This window comes from Oncorhynchus nerka, linkage group LG15 (genome assembly GCF_034236695.1).
Source record: "Oncorhynchus nerka isolate Pitt River linkage group LG15, Oner_Uvic_2.0, whole genome shotgun sequence".
Classification (NCBI taxonomy): Eukaryota; Metazoa; Chordata; class Actinopteri; order Salmoniformes; family Salmonidae; genus Oncorhynchus; species Oncorhynchus nerka.
Window position 1 is genome coordinate 61,059,919 of NC_088410.1, and position 22,594 is coordinate 61,082,512.

The window sequence follows — 22,594 nt, forward strand, 5'->3', positions numbered from 1 at the left end:
GGGTCTTCCTTTCCTGTGGCGGTCCTCACGAGAGCCAGTTTCATCATCATAGCGCTTGATGGTTTTGCAACTGCACTCGAAGAAACTTTCTTGAAATGTTCCGGATTGACTGACCTTCATGCCTTAAAGTAGTGATGGACTGTTGTTTCTCTTTGCTTATTTGAGTCGTTCTTCCCATCACATGGACTTGGTCTTTTACCAAATAGGGCTATCTTCTGTATACCGCCCCTACCTTGTCAAACGCAATAAGGAAATCAACTCCACAAATGTACTTTTAACAAGGCACACCTGTTAATTGAAATGCATTCCAGGTGACTACCTCATGAAGAGGTTGAGAGAATGCCAAGAGTGTGCAAAGTGTGCCGTCTTCAAATTCAAATAACATTTTATTGGTCGCATACACATGGCTAGCAGATGTTAATGTGAGTGTAGCGAAATGCTTGTGCTTCTAGTGCACAGTAATATCTAAGAAGTAATCTAACAATTCCACAAAGACTACCTCATACACACAAATGTAAAGGGATGGAATAAGAATATGTACATATAAATATATGGATGAGCGATGGCCAAGCGGGATCAAGGCAATGGGTGGCTACTTTGAAGAATCTCATATTTTGATTTGTTTAACACTTTGTTGGTTTCTACATGATTCCATGTGTTATTTCATAGTTTTAATGTCTTCACTATTATTCTACAATGTAGAAAATAGTAAAAATAAAGAAAAACCCTTGAAATCAATATCTGAGTAAATTCAGGACAGGTTAACATCTGTAGGGAGCATGTTCTACACTAGAGGCAGATAGATATACATCACATAGAAGGGACTGGATGCAACTTTAGAATACCCACCTGTATTTTTCTATTTTTTGTCACATTTTACTTGAACAAAAACAGCCAAGAGCAAGACTTATGCCACATACAGATATAGGATCTTAATTTGAGCCCGTTTGCTCCAGCAGGAAAATAATTCTGCAGCAACAGGAAATGTGAATTATAATTAATAATATATTTTGTAAGGGAAAAATCCGGTCTAAATTTTCAAAGTGGAAGTACACTACACGTTTAAAATGTCCTGCATTGCAGGAAAGTTCACCCGCAACAGGGCGATCAAATTAATATCCTACATCTGTTAGAGTAACACTGATACAGTGGCTGTGAGGATCGATATCCAGCTAACCAACCACTCACACTACTAGCCCTAAATAGGTAGCCTTCAGTCCTCCCATTAATCACAAATGCGTTATTCTATATTAAGTACATTTCCATCGTGTCATTTGATAAGGAAAGTTGGACGATAGGCATCACAGATCTCTACTAGCAGTTTTTTAGTGAAAGGAAACTCAGACTAGATTTGTTTTGAAACTAGAAGTCTAAAATTACATTTCAAAACACCACACATGGTGAGAGAGCGACAGTTGGACTAAACAGAAACTGCTCTATAGCTAGACTTCTGCGGTCATAAACTCTTCAGACAAACTAAAAACTGTTCAACTAAAGCAATACCTAAAAAGACTTTTAAAAGTTATTAAAACACAAGATATGTAAATTAGGTTCAAACAGTACACTCTACAGGCAGAGTTTGTATTTGGTGTGAGAATGCACGTCACACTCGTCCTTAAAACACATCATAGGATTGAGAATCAGAACTAGATTCTGCTGTACTTTTGGAACAGCGATGCAGCAGAATTGTATTTGCTGGCTTGACCCATAAAACTATAGACTGCACCAAGTCCTGTCGCTAAATAAATAAAAACATTGTAGGTTTGAGTAGCATTGGTATGGAAGGCATAACATATCCAAGAGGCAGACTGATTCAAGCTGGTATGTGAGTTTTCCATCAGCTAAGTTGAGTATGCCCCCTTGTGTTCAAACATGCCCTCAAGCATGCAGTCTGAGAATGGTCCTAAACCTAAGTTGAGTCAATTTGGTACGACGACATCCTACACTTTGGAATGGTAAAGCTTGAAAAACAGAACATGATCATAAAAATCCCAAACTGTGCTTACCAACACCAGCATAGACAATGTGAAATATGTTGCAAATTAATGAGTGCCAGAACTTGCTCCAATACCAGGTCAAACAACACACACCAAACATAAATGCTTTTGCTTCTGATAAACAAGGTATGGAGAACATAGCAATGGAAAACTAAAATGAGACACAAATAAAGTAACAGAGTAACAGAGCTCCAAGCTCACAGTCTGACTTCAGTAAAACATGAGGTCCACCAAACAAATTAATAAGAAAAATGTTTAAATAAAATCCCAACCCGAACGAGTTTAAGATTGTAAGAGAAATGGTGGCGACGTGGGTACAGACAGACATCCAAGTATACTGTCTGCTCCTGCATGAGAATGGGACTGGCGCGTCACTGGGCACACAGGGCACCATACCTACTGAGAGAAGAAATACATGGTTCAGATTAGACCGCCCCAAACGATGCATCCACAAACAGTACTAATTCAACATAAAGACTGTAAAACAGTTTCATTCTCCATGTTTTCCATACCAATCACATTTTGAGTTTTTCTATTTGGGGAAACATTTCTGTGAAGAATGCAGGCAGTGTGTTCTCCTCACCTCTCTTCATCCATGTTCTCATCATAACAATCTTCATCCAGCTCCAGGTCCAGTTCGTTGCCAATGCCAGAGTCCCGTGGGGCCATGAATAAACTAACATGCGGAGACAAAGGCAAATGTTGCTCACCACAGACCATTTTAATGTATAAGAAATTCTTTCAGGGATGGCATATAAGTATTTTGGGCATTCGCCAGTCGGAGTAGTAGACAGATTTCTACTGGTCCAAAATCGGTGCCATGCGATGTTTGAAAAGACAAATATCACTGCCGGGTTAGTTTCTAACAGCCCAGTCTGAAAAGTACTATCCTCAGGCTAGCGGGCTAGCTTAATTTCTATCCCTTCCCTGGTTCTTTGGCTATGTTGACTGACAGCCAAGGATATTTATCCATGCATTGAGCTTTGAGCAAAAGTTAAGTATTTATTTTGTTGATCGTATTGCCAGTATGCAGTTATATTGTCTTTGACCAACCATGTTCAGATCGTAAACAGATGATTTCCACTCAGATAAAAGAATACCATACCCAGACAACTGTCACTTCAAATGGACATGAGAAGTTAAAAAAAAGGTATAGGTCACTCAAAAATAATACATTCATATTTGGTTAATTAGTCCATTTTTAATACAACCCCAAAGAACTGTGCACATCAATCAAGATTATTACAATTGAGCACTTTCAATACAGAGCACAAAACTGTAATAATGATGTGTTCTTACAGTCTCAGTCTTACCTGACCGAGCGGCATGTGAAGAAGACGATCCTCTTCAGCCTCGTGTTGTAGAAGAAGTAGTTGAAGGACCACATGTTGCCCTCCTCTCCGTACGGGTCAGAGTCCAGGTCTGGGTTGTAGCTGCAACATCCAAAACAAAATGGCCTTTACATTCTGGTTTACAGATGACATGTACAGGTAACTACCAAAATAAAGCAAACCCTTGAGTAAATGACTATACAAAGCATTTTGAAAGCAGGTGCTTCCACACAGGTGTGTTTCCTGGGTTAATTAAGGAATTAACATCCCATCATGCTTAAGTTGATGTATAAAAATGCCCAGTTGCCCATTATTTTGCTTACCATTGTTAGAAGAAAATACCTCAGTGACTTTGAAAGAGGGGTCTCAAAGGAGCATAGGGGGTTTACAGGGTGTGAGTCTCAGTCACCAGATCTCAACCCAATTGAACACTTATGGGAGACTCTGGAGCGGCGCTTGAGACAGTGTTTTCTACCACCATCAACAAAACAACAAATTATGGAATTTCTTGTGGAAGAATGATGTCGCATCCCTCCAATAGAGTTCCAGACACTTGTAGAATCTATGCCACGGTGTTTTGAAGCTGTTCTGGCTCGTGGTGGCACAATGCCCTATTAAGACACTACGTTGGTGTCTCCTTTATTTTGTCAGTTACCGGTATGTCTCCTCGCAAATGTTTAAATGTGGCAGTGCTCGTGCCGGAGCCTGGTGTAGTAATAGCGCTGTCAACTCCAGACCACACATACCCTCTCTACCTTTAAGAAAAATGGAATTGCTCACCTGTAGATGTCACACTCCGACAGGCAGATCTCTGTGTCAATGGCCTCCCACAGCTGGGGCTGTAGCCGACTGTACTCCTCCCCAGCCGCCGCCGACAGACTGCTGTTCACCGCGTTGAACACCTAACATCATACACTGCGTTAATAATGCCACACAAACACAGAACTTTCGTATTTATCAGGCTCTGTTAGGATTTAGCCAACACTGACCATGTCTAGACATCAACTAATAGATTCAAGCAGTGTCCAAAACTTCATTTTGGAGTTGATCTGTTAGTCCCCTTCCCAAGCCTTTTGTCCTCCAGGTAATGGATTACAGACTCACACCACATGAGACCAGACAAGCTTTGGGTCGTGTACAAGCTGCCTCGGCACGTCAAGCCCAATCAACTCCAGCTACTGTGTAGTGAAAGCCACGACGCAAAACCAGCAGAATACGCTGGTTCTGGTGCAAGCAATTCCTACCAGCAACGTGAGGCAGGTACAGTTGTGTAGATATTAAATCCTCACCCAGTTTATGCTGGGCTCTCTGCTGAAGTCGTGGCTCTTGGTGCGGCTGAAGTCATAGTCGGGGCGGAAGGACTCGTTGAGGGTGGCAATCAGGTAGAAGAGGGTCTTCCTGCTGCACTTGTCAGAGAGAGGCCCCTCTCCCTCGTCTCCACTCTGACTCTGGCTCAACCTACACCACAGCACAAAACCACACCCTAGTTAGTGTTATGAATATGTTCAGTGCACACTTGTGAATACTTGTCATTCACACTGTCTGCTTGACAGGAACTAAAGGATTCTTCTAGGTCTTCCAAGTGACCAGGCCATGATCATTACAGAATACAGATAGAAGTGTAATGACTAGAACACATTCAATTCACTATCACTATATTATACATCTACTATAAAATGTGTGTGAACACTACATGCATTAGTTACATTTATCTGAAAAACACTGACCATTTCTCCCAAGTACTGAATAGATCTCTACTTCCTAAGGCGGCTGAAGAAAATTGACATGCTGCCCTGGGTCCTCTCCAAATACTACTGCTGCACCACCGAGAGCATCCCGGCTGGTGAAGACGGCCCAGTAAATCACTGGGACCGTGCTCCCACCCATCCAGGACATCTACTCGAAACGGTGCCTGAGGAAGGCACGCAACATCACCTAGGACCCCATACACGAGCTGTTCTCTCCCTTACTGTCAGGCAGGCGGTATCGGAGCATGAGGTCTGATACCAACTAGTGATGGGTCGTTCGCGAACTAACAGCTCTTTTTGAAGGGATCTTTTCGGTGAATGTCTGGAACCGAATCACCTCAGTGAAAGAGCTGTTCATTTAGCTCTCTGATTTGCATACTGCTATTACTGCTTCTTGAGCTCAAAACAATGTTTTTCTGCAGATCTGTAGTCTTACTTGTTGGGGCTGATTCCTGAGGACTGTGGAGGGGACAGGGCTTCCAGGACATGAGGCAGTCCCTCCTGGCAGAACTGTTTGAACATCTGCTTGTCCTCGCCTGCCATCTTGCAAGAGTAGCTTTCGATCCTGAGGAAAGACACAGTGCAAAACAAAAAATGGTTCTTCACATCATGCATCTACTTAAGCAAATTATGTGATTGTGAAAATCAACTTCCTGTGTAACAAAGTTAAGTTGTGTTAGGTCTGTTAAATTCTGTGAAAATGTTTTCCCATTTCTAGGTCTACATACCAAATGGGTTGGTGGCACATTGAAGTGTTGAAAACTTACCTTCCTATTATCTGACAGTCCCCCATTTCAATGGTGAGTCTGGTGTTTATGGCTTCAAAACTTGAATTTTCCAGGAGTTTCATCTTGAGTGTGTTTTCTTATGCAAAATATAAATGGTTTAAAATGCACTCATCCCCTGTTTAGCACCTAGGTTTGAATACTACACTGCTATTTGTCACCACCAGGAGGTCAGGTCATCAATTCTGATAAACAAAATTACACTTGTCTTTACACCCCTGTCTTGCTTTGTACACTTTAGTTAGATATTCAACAATGGTCGTACTAATTTAGTTAGGCTAACAATTAGCTATGCACTGGCCCACAACAAACTCGGTCAAATGTCTCGTTCAAAAAAACAACGAACGCTTAAACTTTTCAGGCCTATCAAGCTGCGTAGCTAATGGAGCTAGCCATTTTGCTAATCCTGCAACAAAGCTTGCCTTGCATTTAATACCTCCGAGACAACGGGCCGTGGAGAAGAAAGATCCTCAGCTCGCGCGCACAAAACAGTTCGGTGTATCGCTTAACTCAACACCAAAGTAACCAATTTCAATAACACACTTCAAATTCAATATTGCACGATTCATTTACGGATGATGTAAATACCTTTGTCGATGGCTTAAGGCACTTATATTTCTGATAAAAATATCTTCCTTTTTACTGTGAAATTTCCAATACCTGCCATTAAATAAACTGAAATTAGATACAAAAATCTTCATCCCAGCTTTTGTATCAGAACTTAAAGAGAAATCCCAGGCTTCTCGAAGCCTTTCGCATTCGATATGCACCTGAATTTGTCTAATAAAACAGCAAAGCAATTTTGTTGTTTTGATCCTTCCTCAGTGTAACTGCACTTCCTTCTTCCCTACAAGCCCTTCCTCTTTCAGCGCATTTTGCCTCGAGGGGGCGCCATGGGGCCATATAAACATGCAATGACGTATTATCATAACACCCACCCCCTCTTCGTCCATTTGTAGTATCCTTGCACTTGCATTAGAAGTTAACACACAAAAAGCAAATATCATGTAATAAATTATTAAAATACATATTGGTCTATCTGGATGTTATGAAACGGCAGTCTCTCATCACTATCTATGTACAGTACTGATATGTCATAAATTGCAATATGCAAATTAATCCTTTAAAAACGTACTTCCTGAATATAGCTAGCTAAGTTTCGTTTCACTTTTCATTCAGCTAGCCTTATAATCTTGATAATGAAGTAGCTACACGTAAAGAGAAGTGGTTTCAAGTTATATAATTACATTAAAAAAATTTGGCAAGAGAAAAGTTAGTTAATTGTCAACAGATGAGGAAACTCTATGAAGAAGCCTGATAGCCCTATTACGTAACTGCGCGCTGATCAGGTGAGAAACCCATTTGCAGTTTTATCAACTTGAAGCTCGAGCGCCTTTACCACCTTCACTCTGCTGTGTGACCCATTCTATGTCAATTTCTCTCAATTTTGGTAGTCTCTGGATACTTATGGGTAAAGTATCACATGTCGTTTAGCATACAATACCATATTAATAGTAATGGTCTTCCTTATGGGATAGAGTACTGTCAAAGTGAACGTTTCCGTTTCACATGATGTTGTTTTTCACAGTGTGTTATTCTTCTCTGCATCATTACTTTCTTATTCTTGTCATTTCTTAAAATAGGTCTAACTATGACTTCTCCTGAGGTCACAAGCAACTTAGTAGAAGGTAAGAATAGAGAGTTTTCATAATAGTCTCCTATCTAATTTCCTGATCGTGTCTAAATGGGTAGGTCAATAAACGGCCAAAGAGCAATGATAGTATGACATCATATGAACGTGAAACGTACAATAGCTGGTCTATTTTTGACCAAGTTTAATTGAGTATCGAGTGTTCTGTGCATTGATGAAAATGTAATTTTTCTATTGCAGCGGAGGAGCTAGCCCAGTTGTTGAGTGAGGCCATCAGCTGTGGTGACAAAGAGGAAGCCAAAAGGTGTTCAGAGCAGCTGGCAGAGTTGTGTGTACCAGTATCTGTCATGATCTCCCGCAAGGCTTACTCCCAAGACTCTATTCGGTAGGTGGAATCATTTAGTAGTATTCTGTTGGGTCATACTTTACATTAGTTACATAGGATTAGCCTATAACAGAATAAACGCAAGTGGAATAATCAACATGTAATTAGGCTGTAAATTTAAGCACGTGAAGCATAGAAATAGTGCACATAGAACTTCTTATGCTTGCTTTCAATGAGAATGGCACATCTATAACACCAATGTGTATGTGAATTTGGTTGGTTGGCCCACAAAGTGACATATTGCAGCTTTAATAAATTGTAACACCTTTGTAACTGTGTTGTTTTAGTGCTGAGACATTCAGACCCAGTTACCTCTATTGGTTACTTTGCTGCAGGTTGAAGGTGGGAGTCGGGGATGCACAGTCAGAAAACTATATTCCGGTTACTTTGTTGGTAACACTTGACATGACCATTTCAGATCTGAAAGAAAAGGTAAAATAAATAATTGTTGCAACCCATTTTCAACAACAGCTCTGATATTTACTCATTATCTTGAACACACATATTTGCAGTGAAAAAAAGTGGAGACCGAGACCCCATGCATTCTTGAATTTCTCTCTACAGATCAATACTGACTATGGATTTCATCCATCTCTGCAAAGCTGGGTGATCGGTAAGCGTCTGGCACGGGACTCTAAAACTCTGTTCAGCCATGGGGTAAGGAAGAATGGAGACCAAGCCTACCTGTACATCAAGTCTGCCCAGGCTGCCAACCTCAGCCGGGAGCAAGTGAACCAGGAGGAGGAGCACCGTCGGCTAGACAGTAAGGATACTCTGTCATACAGCACTGTTTAGTCTTCCAATAAGATCCTAGTATACTGAGCAAGGCACAGGTTGTCAACGTATCAGCTTGTGACACACACATGCACACTTACACCAACCTATACCTTAAAATATTTCCCCCCATTATAGACAGCCATGTTTTGTATTTTGACTTGTTGCCATCATGTTATAGGTATCATTGAGTCATTGAGTCCTCTACTGGCCAGAGGAGCAACTGGACCAACCCCACCTCCCAAAACTAAACAACCAGCACCTCCTCCTCTGCAACCAAAGCCTCCGGTAAGATTATAATGCAAACTGTGCAATGACTCATTGTATACATATACGATAACCATGACCGTTTCTACAATAATGTGTGCTTGCATATGTGTGTGGGGACAACTAGGTGGGTTGGTCATGCTCTGTGTGCACCTATGCTAACAAGCCAACGAGGCCGGGCTGTGAGATGTGTGGGTCTGAAAGACCAGAAGATTATAAAGTACCTGAGGTTTACCAGCCTGATGAGCAGGAGATCCAGAGACTCCAGCTAGAGGAGATGGCCAATCTACAGTACCAGCAGGTATGCTTTAAACAAGATATGAGTTGCAAGATATGAGATATACACGTGTTACTCAGATTTTCGTGACAATCATGTCATAATTACATATAGCTAAAAATACACTTGGTATGACTGTTTTAATGTGTGTAGCCACCTTATTAAATGAGAAAGACAGCGTTCCCTTAATTTTACCGCTCTGTTGCTGTGGGACGATGAAGGCATTGGATGAAGAGCGGGAGAGGAATTTCTTGAGTCTGGTGGAAACAGACGCCCACAGCCTCGTCCCCAACACAGAGGAGCTGGACTGTCCTATTTGCCTCTGCTCCATTCCGCCAGGGGAGGGAGCCACACTGCGGGAGTGCCTGCATGTTTTCTGCAGGTATAACACATCTTGGCTACATCTCAGTAAGGGGGTAAATGTTATTTATAATAGGGGTTACATGGAGAAAATCGGACCTCTCTGAAATGAAAATGGACTGCCCTCCCTTCAGCAAAATATATTTTACTTAAACCCTCTGAACGCTTGAAAAAACAAACAAGTGACCATCCCCTATACCCAAAATAATAATTAAAATAAAAAAGATAGCAGAGAATATGTATACCGTTTACCCTCACTTCCTGGACAGACCAGAGCCTTAGATACACAGTTTTAGAAACTGTTCTTCATCCTGTAAGCATTACATGGCAATGCAGGAAGAGTGATAGCGCAGAGGCCTGCAGGCCAGGAGGTTGTGGGTGGAGGAATTGACCGACAAAATGTATGGCTATAGCCTAATTTCGTCTGTCAAACAGGTAGGCCTACCTCTTATTTCTTAAATAGGAAGAAATAGACTCAAATATAAAGCCTTCTTGTTGTTAGTTAAGTCTAATTAAAAAATATATATATATGGTTGAAATGAATTATGTCTACTTGAATTTGCCTACTTTCAGCACCATGAGGTGTCCATTTCCGATTGATTGTGACGCGGCTGCTGCTTCAGGTTTTAGCCCCACGATGTAAACTACTCAAATTTGGCTTATTGTGATGTCAATAAATATGATAACTACATCATGGACAAGAAACATATTGTTTTTAATCAAATTAATTAAAGTATTAGCAAGCTATCAAAGTTCTCATTTTCGCGCTCTCTTCAAACTGATCAGCGCGCAAGATAGTGCATTTTGTGGACTTGGCCTAATAAATAAAAACATTTGGAAGCAGCCTCTGACTCTCCTCCTGAACTGCCACTGTAAGCCTACACAGCACAGCCATTGGCAGCAGACAAACAGTTTTGGATCAGCAAGAGCAGAGCAGGCCGGTGTTCAGGTTTGGAATATCCATTGCCGTGTGTAATGCAGCCTAGTTTTATTTTCACTGCGGCTATCTTAGAAATATAACTTTGTTCTGTGCCTCTCCGAGCATGCGCTTCATAGCCTATGGCCTATAGGCTATGGATCATTGGATTGAGACCAGACTAAATTTCCTATAGGCACACTTGATATTGCACGCCCAGTGGCAAATCAGAGATGAGGAGCGGCATTGAGCACACATTGATATATAGCCTAATAAGCAACTAATTCTAAAACCCTGAGAAATATTGAAATTTCGTCAATTACAAATTACATGACCCTCCCCTGGATTAGATTGAAAAAGTACTAAACCCTCCCTTTGACTGAGATTGAAAAAGGAGGACCCTACGCAATTTCCCTCCAGGTAACCATTCTGTACATTTTGATCAATCCTTAATATTATAAAATGACTTCCATTACTTGTCTCATGCACGAGGAAACAAAGCTACAACTATTGAGACACAGCCCTGGCTGGTACTCTCTGGAGTAGATCACTGTCGCTCCACTGCTATCAATAATATAGAAATTAAATACTTACTGACCTTGTATCAATTTTAGAGATGTTCCCATAAATGTTTTATCTGTAATAAATAAAAAAACAACCATCTAAATAATAAAATAATTTGAGACATATACAGGTTAAATGCCTTCTTATTTGCGTGTTTCCTTTAAACAGGGAGTGTCTTAAAGGAACCATAGTGAATAGCATGGATCCAGAGGTGACCTGCCCTTATGGGGATGAAGACTACAGCTGTGATAGAAAGCTGCAGGACAGGGAGATCCAATCTGTGAGTCCTGCTGGTGCTCTCGCCATTAGCCTGGCAGCCAGTCAGTTTATGCTTGGTTGGCTAAAGAAAAAAACAGAACTGTACCCAGGCTATCTCACTATAGCTCTCTGTATCAAGTGATGATAATGCCTTGTATCATTTATGTAGGGTGCTAATAATAATAATAAATAATAATACATGGCATTTATATAGTGCTTTTCAAAGACCCAAAGATGATTTTTGTGAAAGATATTCATCACCATAACATATATTTCATCCATTCCATTGTACTCTACAGTGTCCTGTTCTTTGTCTCTTTAGCTTCTCTCTCAGGAGGAGCACCAGAAGCTTCTAGAGCTGAGGCTCAGTATTGCTGAGACGCGGAGTGAGAACAGCTACCACTGCAAAACCCCCGACTGCGCTGGCTGGTGCATCTTTGAGGACGAAGTCAATGAGTTTATTTGTGAGCTCTGCAAAGAGACCAACTGCCTCCTCTGCAAGGTGTGTCAACTTTCTCTCACTCTTCCTCCTTTGTCCCCCCTTGAATGCTAAAATAAATTATGAAGATAACAATAGGTGCTTGGCCAACAACATTTCTGTCAACCTCTTTTTAAGGCCATCCACAAAGACATGAACTGCAAGGAGTATCAAGATGATCTCCGGATCAGAGCTGAGAATGACGTGGCTGCAAAACAGACCACACAGATGCTGGAGGTAATGTGGTAACAGGCAGATAGTATTCCCTTTCAGTGATATAGCACTGTCTTGGATTGAACATGACATACTACACTACTGAACTGCTATATGAAGTCTGTTTTTTGGGGGGTGAAACATACTATCGGCCTATTATAGTTTTGAACTGAAATATGAAGCTTATGGGTTTAGATTACACATACTGTCAGCCTATTACACTACCGAACCCATATGTGAAGTCTACTGGTATACCCAATCTTGATTAAACCCACTATTGGGTTATTATACGACTGTACTGTGATATGATATCTATGGGTAAACCTAACCTGGCGCTCCTGTTGTCTTCTTCGATAGTCCTTACTGCAGAACGGGGAGGCCATGCACTGTCCTAAGTGTAAGGTCATAGTTCAGAAGAAGGACGGCTGTGATTGGATCTGCTGCCTGATGTGTAAGACGGAGATCTGCTGGGTCACCAAGCAGGCTCGCTGGGGACCAAACGTAAGACAGTTAAGGCCATATCAAACGAAACATGAATGAGCGTTGCTCGTTCGACGCAAGAAAATTTGCTGTCTAATTTGAAGCGCATGGCGATTTTGACGGCATCGACGCTCGCGGCCCGTCTGATTTCTGTCATTCACTACCACTACCGTTTCGTTTGATTTGCCCTTCAGTTACAACAAACTGTACTCTTACAGCTACTTCCTCCCAACTCTAATACCTCACCGTGCTAGACCATTCTTCTTAGACCTACCCTATGGCACAATTTCAAACATACACTACATGGCCAAAAGTATGTGGATACCTGCTCGTCGAGCATCTCACTCCAAAATCATGGGTGTTAATGTGGAGTTGGTCGCCCCTTTGCTTCCATAACAGCCTCCACTCTTATGGGAAGGCTTTCCACTAGATGTTGGAACATTGTTGCGGGGACTTGCTTCCATTCAGCCACGAGCGCATTAGTGAGGTCGGGCACGGATGTTGGGCGATTAGGCCTGGCTCGCAGTCTGCGTTCTAATTCATCCCAAAGGTGTTTGATGGGCTTGAAGTCAGGTCTCTGTGCAGGCCAGTCAAGTTCTTCCACACCGAGCTCAACAAACCATTTCTGTATGGACCTTGCTTTGTCATGCTGAAACAAAAAAGGGCATTCCCCAAACTGTTCCACGTGTTGGAGCACAGAATCGTTTAGATTGCCATTGTATGCTATAGTGTTAATTTCCCTTCACTGGAACTAATGGACCTAGCCCGGACTATGAAAAACAGCCCCAGACCATTGTTCCTCCTCAACCAAACTTTACAGTTAGCACTATGCATTCAGGCAGATTGCGTTCTCCTGGCATCCACCAAACCCAGATTCGTCTGTCGGACTGATGGTGAAGTGTGTTTCATCACTCCAGAGAACGTGTTTCCACTGCTCCAGAGTCCAATGGCGGTGAGCTAGACACCACTCCTGCCGATGCTTGGCATTGCGCATGGTGATCTTAGGCATGTGTGCAGCTGCTTAGCCCTGGAAACTAATTTCATGAAGCTCCCGACGAACAGTTCTTGTACTAACATTGCTTTCAAAGGCAGTTTGGAACTCGGTAGTGAGTGTTGCAACCGAGGACAGACGGTTTTTACACACTTCAGCACTCGCCGTCCTGTTCTGTAAGCTTGTGTGGCCTACCACTTCATAGCAAAGCCTTCATTGCTCCTAGACGTTTATATTTCACAATAACAGCATTTATAGTGCTCTAGCGGGGCAGAAATTTAACGAACTGACTTGTTGGAAATGTGGCATCCAATGACGGTGCCACGTTGAAAGTCACTGAGCTCTTCAGTTACACCATGCCCAAACCGGACGCATGCGTGCGTGCACCATCGTGCGCAAATTGATTTTGTCCCCCCACATCAAATGTGATCACGACATGCAGGTTGAAATATCAAAACAAACTCTGAACCAATTATATTTTGGGGACAGGTCAAAAAGCATTAAACATTTATGGCAATTTAGCTAGCTAGCTTGCTGTTGCTAGCTAATTTGTCCTGGGATACAAACATTGAGTTGTTATTTTACCTGAAATGCACAAGGTCCTCTACTCTATTAATCTACACGTAAAACAGTCAACTGAATCGTTTTTAGTCATCTCTCCTCCTTCCAGGATTCTTTTTCTTCTTTGGACTATATGGCTTTTGACAACTAACTTTCATAATAAGGTGCATTACCACAACCAACCTCAGTTTATCTTTCAATCACCCACGTGGGTATATGTTCCAAAAAACCCATGAGAAGATGGAACGTGGGTATATGCTTCTAAAGACCAATAAGGAGATGGGAGAGGCAGGACTTGCAACGCATTCTGCATCACAAATAGAATCAACTTCTATTTTAGCGTCTGGCAACGCAGACACGCATTGGCGCGCGCGAGCAGTGTGGGTGCAATGATTGAATAACATGTATGTGTACATTTATTTTGCAACACTCGCTCATGCGACGCGACCGGTGTGGTCCGCATGTAAGGTCATTCTACTGCCATTGTTTGTGTATTGCATGGCTGTGTGCTCGATTCTATACACCTGTCAGCAACGGGTGTGGCTGAAATAGCCGAAACCACTAATTTGAGGGATGTGCCTTCGGAAAGCATTCTGACCCCTTGTCGCTGCACAGCTATTTTCAGGTCTCTCCAGAGATGTTCGATCAGGTTCAAGTCCGGGCCACTCTGTCTGGGCCACTCAAAAGACATTCAGAGACTTGTCCCGAAGTTACTCCTGAGTTGTCTTGGCTGTGTGCTTAGGGTCGTTGTCCTGTTGGAAGATGAACCTTTGCCCCAGTATGAGATCCTGAGTGCTCTGGAGCCAGTTTTCATCAAGAATCTCTGTCCTTTGTTTCCCTTGTTCAAATTAAAATCGGATTGTATTTGTCACATGCGCTGAATACAACAGGTTTGGCACACCTTACAGTGAAATGCTTACTTACAAGCCCTTAACCAACTTCACCAGTTAAGAAAAGTACCTAAAAAAATAAGAAATAAAAGTAACAAATAATTAAAGAGCAGCAGTAAAATAACAATAGCGAGGCTATATACAGGGGGTACCGGTACAGAGTCAATGTGCGGGGGAACCGGTTAGTCGAGGTAATTGAGGTAATATGCACATGTAGGTAGAGTTATTAAAGTGACTATTCTTGATAATAAACAGAGAGTAGCAGCAGCGTAAAAGAAGGGGGGGGGGGGGAGCCTCTTGGACCTAGACTTGAAGCTCTGGTACTGCTTGCCGTGCGGTAGCGGAGAGAACAGTCTATGACTTGGGTGGCTGGAGTCTTTGACAATTGTTAGGGCCTTCCTTTGTCACAGCCTGGTATAGAGGTCCTGGATGGCAGGAAGCTTGGCCCCAGTGGTATATTGGGCCGTTCGCACTACCCTTTGTAGTGCCTTGCGGTCGGAGGCCGAGCAGTTGCCATACCAGGCAGGGATGCAACCAAATGCTCTCGATGGTGCAGCTGTATAACCTTTTGAGGATCTGAGGACCCATGCCAAATCTTTTCAGACTACTGAGGGGGAATAGGTTTTGTCGTGCCCTCTTCATCGACTGTCTTGGTGTACTTGGACCATGTTAGTTTGTTGATGATGTGGACGCCAAGGAACTTGAAACTCTCAATCTGTTCCACTACAGCTCGGTCGATAAGAATGGGGGCGTGCTCGGTCCTCCTTTTCCTGTAGTCCACAATCATCTCCTTTGTCTTGATCACGTTGAGGGAGAGGTTGTTGTCCTGGCACCACACGGCCAGGTCTCTGACCTCCTCCCTATACAATGTCTTGTGGTTGTCGGTGATCAGGCCTACCACTGTTGTGTAATCGGCAAACTTAATGATGGTGTTGGAGTCGTACCTGGCCATGCAGTCATGAGTGAACAGGGAGTACACGCACCCCTGAGGGGCCCTTGTGGTGAGGACCAGCGTAGCAGATGTGTTGTTTACCTACCCTTACCACCTGGGGGCAGCCCGTCAGGAAGTCCAGGATCCAGTTGCAGAGGGAGGTGTTTATATCCAGGGTCTTTAGCTGAATGATGAGCTTAGAGGGCACTATAGTGTTGAACGCTGAGCTGTCGTCTTTGAATAGAATTCTCACATAGATGTTCCTTTTGTCCAGGTGTGAAAGGGCAGTGTGAAGTGCAATAGAGATTGCATCATTTGTGGATCTGTTGGGGCGGTATGCAAATTGGAGTGGGTCTAGAGTTTCTGGGTTAATGGTGTTGATGTGCGCCATGACCAGCCTTTCAAAGAACTTCAAGGCTACAGACGTGAGTGCTACGGGTCGGTAGTCATTTAGGTAGGTTACCTTAGTGTTCTTGGGCACAGGGACTATGGTGGTCTGCTTGAAACATGTTGGTATTACAGACTCAGACAGGGAGAGGTTGAAAATGTCAGTGAAGACACTTGCCAGTTGGTCAGCGCATGCTCGTTGTACATGTCCTGTAATCCGTCTGGCCCTGCGGCCTTGTGAATGTTGACCTGTTTAGTTCTTACTCATATCCGCTACGGAAAGCGTGATCACACAGTCGTCTGGAACAGCTGATGCTCTCATACAGTTTTCAGTGTTAATTGCCTCGAAGCGTGCATAGCTCGTCTGGTAGGCTTGTGTCACTGGGCAGCTCGCGGCTGTGCTTCCCTTTGTAGTCTGTAATAGTTTGCAAGCCCTGCCACATCCGATGAGCGTCGGAGCCGGTGTAGGACAATTCGATATTAGTCCTGTATTGATGCTTTGCCTGTTTGATGGTTCGTCGGAGGTTATAGCAGGATTTCTTATAAGCTTCCGGGTTAGAGTCCCGCTCCTTGAAAGCGGCAGTTCTACCCTTTTGCTCAGTGCGGATGTTGCCTGTAATCCATGGCTTCTGGTTTGGGTATGTACATACAGTCACTGTGGGGGTTCGACATCATCAATGCACTTATTGATGAAGCCATTGACTGATGTGGTGTACTCCTCAATGCCATCGGAAGAATCCCATTACATGTTCCAGTCTGCTAGCAAAACAGTCCTGTAGCTTAGCATCTGCTTCATCTGACCACTTTAAGTCCCTGGTGCTTCCTGCTTTAGTTTTTGCTTGTAAGCAGGAATCAGGAGGATAGCATTATGGTCAGATTTGCCAAATGGAGGGCGAGGGAGAGCTTTGTACACGTCTCTGTGTGTGGAGTAAAGGTGTTCTAGAGTTTTTTTTCCCTCTGGTTGCACATTTAACATGCTGGTAAGTTTCCCTGGATGAGCATTTTCCTGTTTGCTTATGGCTGTATACAGCTCATTGAGTGCGGTCTTAGTGCCAGCATCGGTTTGTGGTGGTAAATAGACAGCTACGAAGAATATAGATGAAAACTCTCTTGGTAGATGGCATGGTCTACAGCTTATCATGAGATACTCTACCTCAGGTGAGCAAAACCTCAATACTTCCTTAGATATCGTTTACCAGCTGTTGTTTACAAATATACATAGACCATCACCCCTTGTCTCACCAGAGGCTGCAGTTCTATCCTGCCAATACAGTGTGTAACCCACCAGCTTTATGTTATTCATGCCGTCGTTCAGCCGCGACTCGGTGAAACATAAGATATAACCATTTTTAATGTCTTGTTGGTAGAATACACGTGCTTGTAGTTCGTCAACTTTATTATCCAGCGATTGTACGTTGGCAAAGGCAGATTAGCCACTCGTCGCCGGATCCTTACAAGGCACCCCAATCTCCTTCCGTGATATCTACATCTTTTTCTCCCGCGAATGACGGGGATGAGGGCCTCGTCGGGTGTCTGGAGTAAATCCCTCTCGTCCGACTCATTAAAGACAAATGATTTGTCCAGTTCAAGGTGAGTAATCGCTGTTCTGATGTCCAGAAACTCTTTTCGGTCATAAGAGATGGTAGCAGCAACATTATGTACAAAATAAGATACAAACAATGAGAATAAACAAAGAAAATAGCACGGTTGGTTAAGATCCCATTAAATAGCAGCCATCTAGCAGTCATTACAACCCTATCCTGACTAGTCTCCCAGTCCCTGCCGCTGAAAAACATCCCCACAGCATGATGCTTCCACCACCATGCTTCACCATAGGGATGGTGAGTCTTTAGGTGCCTTTTGGCAAACTCCAAGCGGGCTGTCATGTGCCTTTTACTGAGGAGTGGCTACCGTATGACCACTCTACCATAAAGGCATACCCAATTGTTATACTTGAGTTAAAGGAACAATACCTTAATAGAAAATAACAAGTAAAAGTGAAAGTCACCCAGTAACATACTCTACTTAAGTATCAAAAGTAAAAGTATAAATAATGACAAATTCCTGATATTAAGCAAACCACACAGCACCATTTTCTTGTTTTTATGTACCGGTATAATTTTTTTTACAGATTTACTATCTCCAACACTCAGACACAATTAAGCATTTGTGTTTAGTGAGTCCACCAGATCAGAGGCAAGAGGGATGACTGGGGATGTTCTCTTGATAAGTGTGTGGATTGGACTATTTTTCTGTCCTGCTAAGCATTCAAAACATAAAAAGTTCTTCAGGGAAAATGTATGGAGTAAAAAGTAAATTATTTTCTTTAGGAATGTAGTGAAGTAGAAGTTGTAAACATAAATAGTAAAGTACAGATACCCAAAAAAACGACTTAAGTAGTACTCGAAAGTATTTTTACTTAAGTACTTTACACCATTGCATAAAGGCCTGATTGGCAGAGTGCTACAGAGATGGGGGAACCTTCCAGAAGAACAACCATCTCCACTGAGGAACTCTAGAGGTCTGTCAGAGTGACCATTGGGTTCTTCTTCCCCCGATTGCTCAGTTTGGCCGGGCGGCCAGCTCAAGGTCTTGGTGGTTCCAAACTTTTTCCATTTAATAATGATGGAGGCCACCCACTGTGTTCTTGGGGACCTTCAATGCTGCAGAAATGTTTTGGTACCCTTCACTAGATCTGTGCCTCTACTCAATCCTGTCTCGGAGCTCTATGGACAATTCATTCGACCTCATGGCTTGGTTTCTGCTCTGACATGCACTGTCAACTGTTGGACCTTATACAGACAGGTGTGTATCTTTCCAAGTCATGTCCAATCAATTTAATTTACCACAGGTGTACTCCAAGTTGTAGAAACATCTCAAGGATGATCAATGGAAACAGGGTGCACCTGAGCTCAATTTCAACTTTTATAGCAAAGGGTCTGAATACTTACAGTACCAGTCAAAAAATAATTTGTATACATTTGCAAAAATATCTAAAAAACAGTTTTCGCTTTGTCATTATGGTGTATTCTGTGTAGATTGCTGAATTTTTTTTTTTTAATCCATTTTAGAATAAGGCGTAACAAAATTTTGAAAGTCAAGGGGTCTGAACACTTTCTGAAAGCAATGCAGTATATCACTATGGTCACCAAAATATTTGAAAGTTACCATGCCCAGTTTGAATGCTATACTATTTATTAAGTCATTCAGATATCTTAGGTCAGATATTAAAATCTGATGGATTCTATAGTGAAAACACAAACAATCTATATTATTAGCTGATCTACCCCAATCCAGTACTGCTTTGGTGTTTGACTTTTGATACTTAATACATGGTACAGTACTATAAGGCTTTGCATATCCTGTAGAACTGAGTGTATTAAAGAGTTTGTACCATGGCATTGTTTAATACTCATTTCTGATTGGCTTGAAGAGCATTCTAGCGCGTGCATTATTTCCCCATAATGCATGGTATATTTTCGCAGTAGAATTCAATGGCTATAGTTCGTTCCTACATGTTCTATGTTTGAGCTGCTTTTGAATGCAAAAGTATAATTGAAAACATTATTGGCATTGTTGAGTTCAATTTTCATAATAGCAAGCTAGGACACCTGCATTGCTTGCTGTTTGGGGTTTTAAGCTGAGTTTCTGTACAGCACTGACATCAGCTGATGTAAAAAGGGATTTATAAATACATTTGATGGTTTAGTTAGCTAAACTAGCAAGTCTGTTTGTTTTGTCACTAAGGCAACTACTGTCACAATCTTATAAACTTGCTAAATACATTCATTTCTAGTGGCTAATGTGTTAAATTATTGCCATGGTATGAGGGATAATCAACTCGGGGCTCAATGTGTTCTCTGGAAAATAATTAAACTCGTGTTGGTCAGTTCCACTCCGCTAGTGCATCTTGGAACTTGTTGATTATTCCTTACGTATCTGATGCCTCTCTGCAGGGTTCTGGGGACAACTCAGGAGGCTGTGGATGTCGATTCGATGGGGCGCGTTGCCACCCTAACTGCCAGAACTGCCACTGAGGGGCCCCACTCCATCTCAACATGGTGCTGGATGGGTAGTCCATATCGGGACACACTTAGTGTCCTGTGAGGCAAGGGGACTATTTTTCACTCCTCAGTAATCCTAACCTGGACTAACCTGAAAAAATCATGCACGGATGTCAAGGGATGATTTGGGTAAAAACTTTAGTTCTGCACATGGATCTCAAGTTATTCAGTCCTTTGTGAAGACCCTGGCTGGTCTTACTTCCAAAGGCCTTTTATATTACTTTGAACACCAATTATCCCTGGGCGGTGTTCAATTGACGTTGGTGTATCACACATTTTATTACCTAGTTAGAGGAATAATATAAATGTTTTGCTCTATACATGTAGGACAATTGTTAAATATTATGTTAGACGTGTATAACCACATATCTGACAGGGGACACTCCATTTAAACAAAACAGGGTTGTGAAATACATTCAAGATGCTTTTTGTTTTCTTTGAGATGCACGCTTCTGTTTTGTTAAATGGCAAGAGTCTTAGACACTGGAAGAATATTGTATATTGTCCTTCATGTAGAAAATAAATGTTGGCTAATTGTTTAACTTCTCATCAGCAGTAAGGTTCTAGTAATGACCTTAAAAGCATTAACACTAGAGATACTAAAACAGATACATATTGTAACCTTGTAATGGGGATAACTATTTACTTTTCTTTGGACTGACCGTGTACAACTGTAATTAAGGGATATTTAACATTCATTGGTTCTGTTAGATTTTGTAAGTTATCAAAGGCGGTAACGGACCATCACAATTCTTCTGTAGTTTGGTTTGATCACTCCTCCAGCCTTATTGGAAGTGTTTTTTTTTAACACTCCAGCAGAAGCCATCCATACTTTTTCGTTATTGATGACTACAACTAAACCGATCTGTTCAGCGTAGCCAATTGTTTTAACACTGCATACAGTGCAGTATAATGCAAGTCTTAGCTATGTTCATTAGCTACTTTTTTGAAGGATGATACCATTGCAGGGCACAATTACTATTTTGTTTGGCGAATGTAAAGCATTAATTACTTTAGGGAAAATAACAACTTTTCTTCATGAATAATCCTGAATAAAGGGGTTTTATTGTGTTGTCTGTCTGCTGCTTTGAGTAATTTTTAGCCCTTAGCGTAAACAAAGATGGTAGAAACCTTAGACTCCGGTGATTTTCAACGTTTCCTTCATTTTTTCACTACTGCATTCACCTTGATGAAATAGTCTATATGTAGCGATACATAGGAACTAAACAGATATGTCCACTCAACCTATGCAGTTTGCATTGATCTTGTTTTTTATTCTTTATTGTTCTCATGACAAATATAACAATTCAACATAAAAGGCAGATAAAAACCATTGTAATGATACAGAATGAGGCTATTTCAGTGCAATGAAAACCATCCATGGCTAACACTGGAGTCAATAGGCACCGCTGAGTATCTGCGTGTCACAATCGAGTCGATTCTACTCATGTATCTCTGTTGAACCAATGCGACACATTCAAATTGTGTCAACTGTAGTCTTTAAGCTCAAGTGACATTTCTTAAAATTAAATGTGCAAAAAAACTTGTCATTTCTACAACCAGGCCATTTGGTGAGTTTGGTTGAAATGTGAGGATAGGGTGTGCAAACAATGTAATAGGACTTCATTATTGTGCAATAAAAGCATGGGATCAAGCCAAGGCTCATGGGATTGTCTGGGAGTGCTATCGGTGCTTTGTCGCAGATCACAAAGCTAACCTATTCCAAACCTAACCTAATTTAGGCATGCTGTGGAAAAGAGCTATTGCAAATTGTCATCCATAAGGTCAGAAGACCCAAGTGGATTCTGTTCATTTAATTTGATATAAATGTTAAATATGGGTGTGCTTGTACAAAAATTATATTTCCTATAACTTACTTAACAATAATAATGATGCTTTAGAAAATGTGAAAATTAAGTGCTAAACATACAAAGATGGGACTAAGACGTGTGTATTTGGTCTCGGTACAGAATGAAAGGAAAGGAAAGGAAGAGGGACATGATGTGCTGAAGGCAGAGGATTCAACTTGATGATCTGCGGGGGGGACCATACCAGTGGCGGGCTAGCGGGATCTCTGTCCTTGTGCCAATATGGCCCATGTGAGGTTCAGAGGGACATTTAACTCACCCCTGAACCTGACAGCACAGACCGTCTAAATGAAACCCTATTCCCTATACAGTGCACTAGATAGGGAGCCATTTCAGACACATTCACACACGCTCTTCATTGGCAACAGTTTCGACCCCAGTGACAACTCTTCAACCTAGGAAACCTAAGTCTTTGCTA

General features: G+C 42.0%; 2 protein-coding genes across 5 annotated transcripts; one reads left to right on the plus strand and one right to left on the minus strand.

Moving 5' to 3' along the window:
• Nucleotides 1-367: 367 nt before the first annotated feature.
• On the minus strand, nucleotides 368-6,718 carry LOC115143024 (repressor of RNA polymerase III transcription MAF1 homolog). Of its 3 annotated transcripts, none has more exons than XM_065001769.1 (8): nucleotides 6,522-6,718; nucleotides 5,844-5,940; nucleotides 5,513-5,641; nucleotides 4,618-4,786; nucleotides 4,109-4,230; nucleotides 3,311-3,430; nucleotides 2,581-2,673; nucleotides 368-2,393 (listed from the first exon to the last, which is right to left on the minus strand). In XM_065001769.1, exons 1-8 carry the CDS (start codon nucleotides 6,526-6,528, stop codon nucleotides 2,369-2,371), a joined length of 762 nt encoding a protein of 253 aa, XP_064857841.1. In that variant the 5' UTR covers nucleotides 6,529-6,718; the 3' UTR covers nucleotides 368-2,368. The 3 variants fall into 3 exon arrangements, with proteins under 3 accessions (XP_064857841.1, XP_064857840.1, XP_029538848.1); XM_065001768.1 differs by having other exon boundaries at nucleotides 368-2,396; nucleotides 6,522-6,716; XM_029682988.2 differs by having other exon boundaries at nucleotides 368-2,396; nucleotides 5,844-6,715.
• Nucleotides 6,719-7,004: 286 nt separating this feature from the next.
• Nucleotides 7,005-21,381, plus strand: rbck1 (RanBP-type and C3HC4-type zinc finger containing 1). 2 transcript variants are annotated; one of them, XM_029682992.2, is made up of 13 exons: nucleotides 7,005-7,210; nucleotides 7,505-7,549; nucleotides 7,753-7,897; nucleotides 8,233-8,329; nucleotides 8,462-8,660; nucleotides 8,853-8,959; nucleotides 9,066-9,239; nucleotides 9,437-9,597; nucleotides 11,224-11,335; nucleotides 11,636-11,815; nucleotides 11,930-12,028; nucleotides 12,362-12,505; nucleotides 20,201-21,381. In XM_029682992.2, exons 2-13 carry the CDS (start codon nucleotides 7,513-7,515, stop codon nucleotides 20,279-20,281), a joined length of 1,536 nt encoding a protein of 511 aa, XP_029538852.1. In that variant the 5' UTR covers nucleotides 7,005-7,210; nucleotides 7,505-7,512; the 3' UTR covers nucleotides 20,282-21,381. The 2 variants fall into 2 exon arrangements, with proteins under 2 accessions (XP_029538852.1, XP_029538851.1); XM_029682991.2 differs by lacking the exon at nucleotides 7,005-7,210 and adding an exon at nucleotides 7,223-7,332.
• Nucleotides 21,382-22,594: the final 1,213 nt, after the last annotated feature.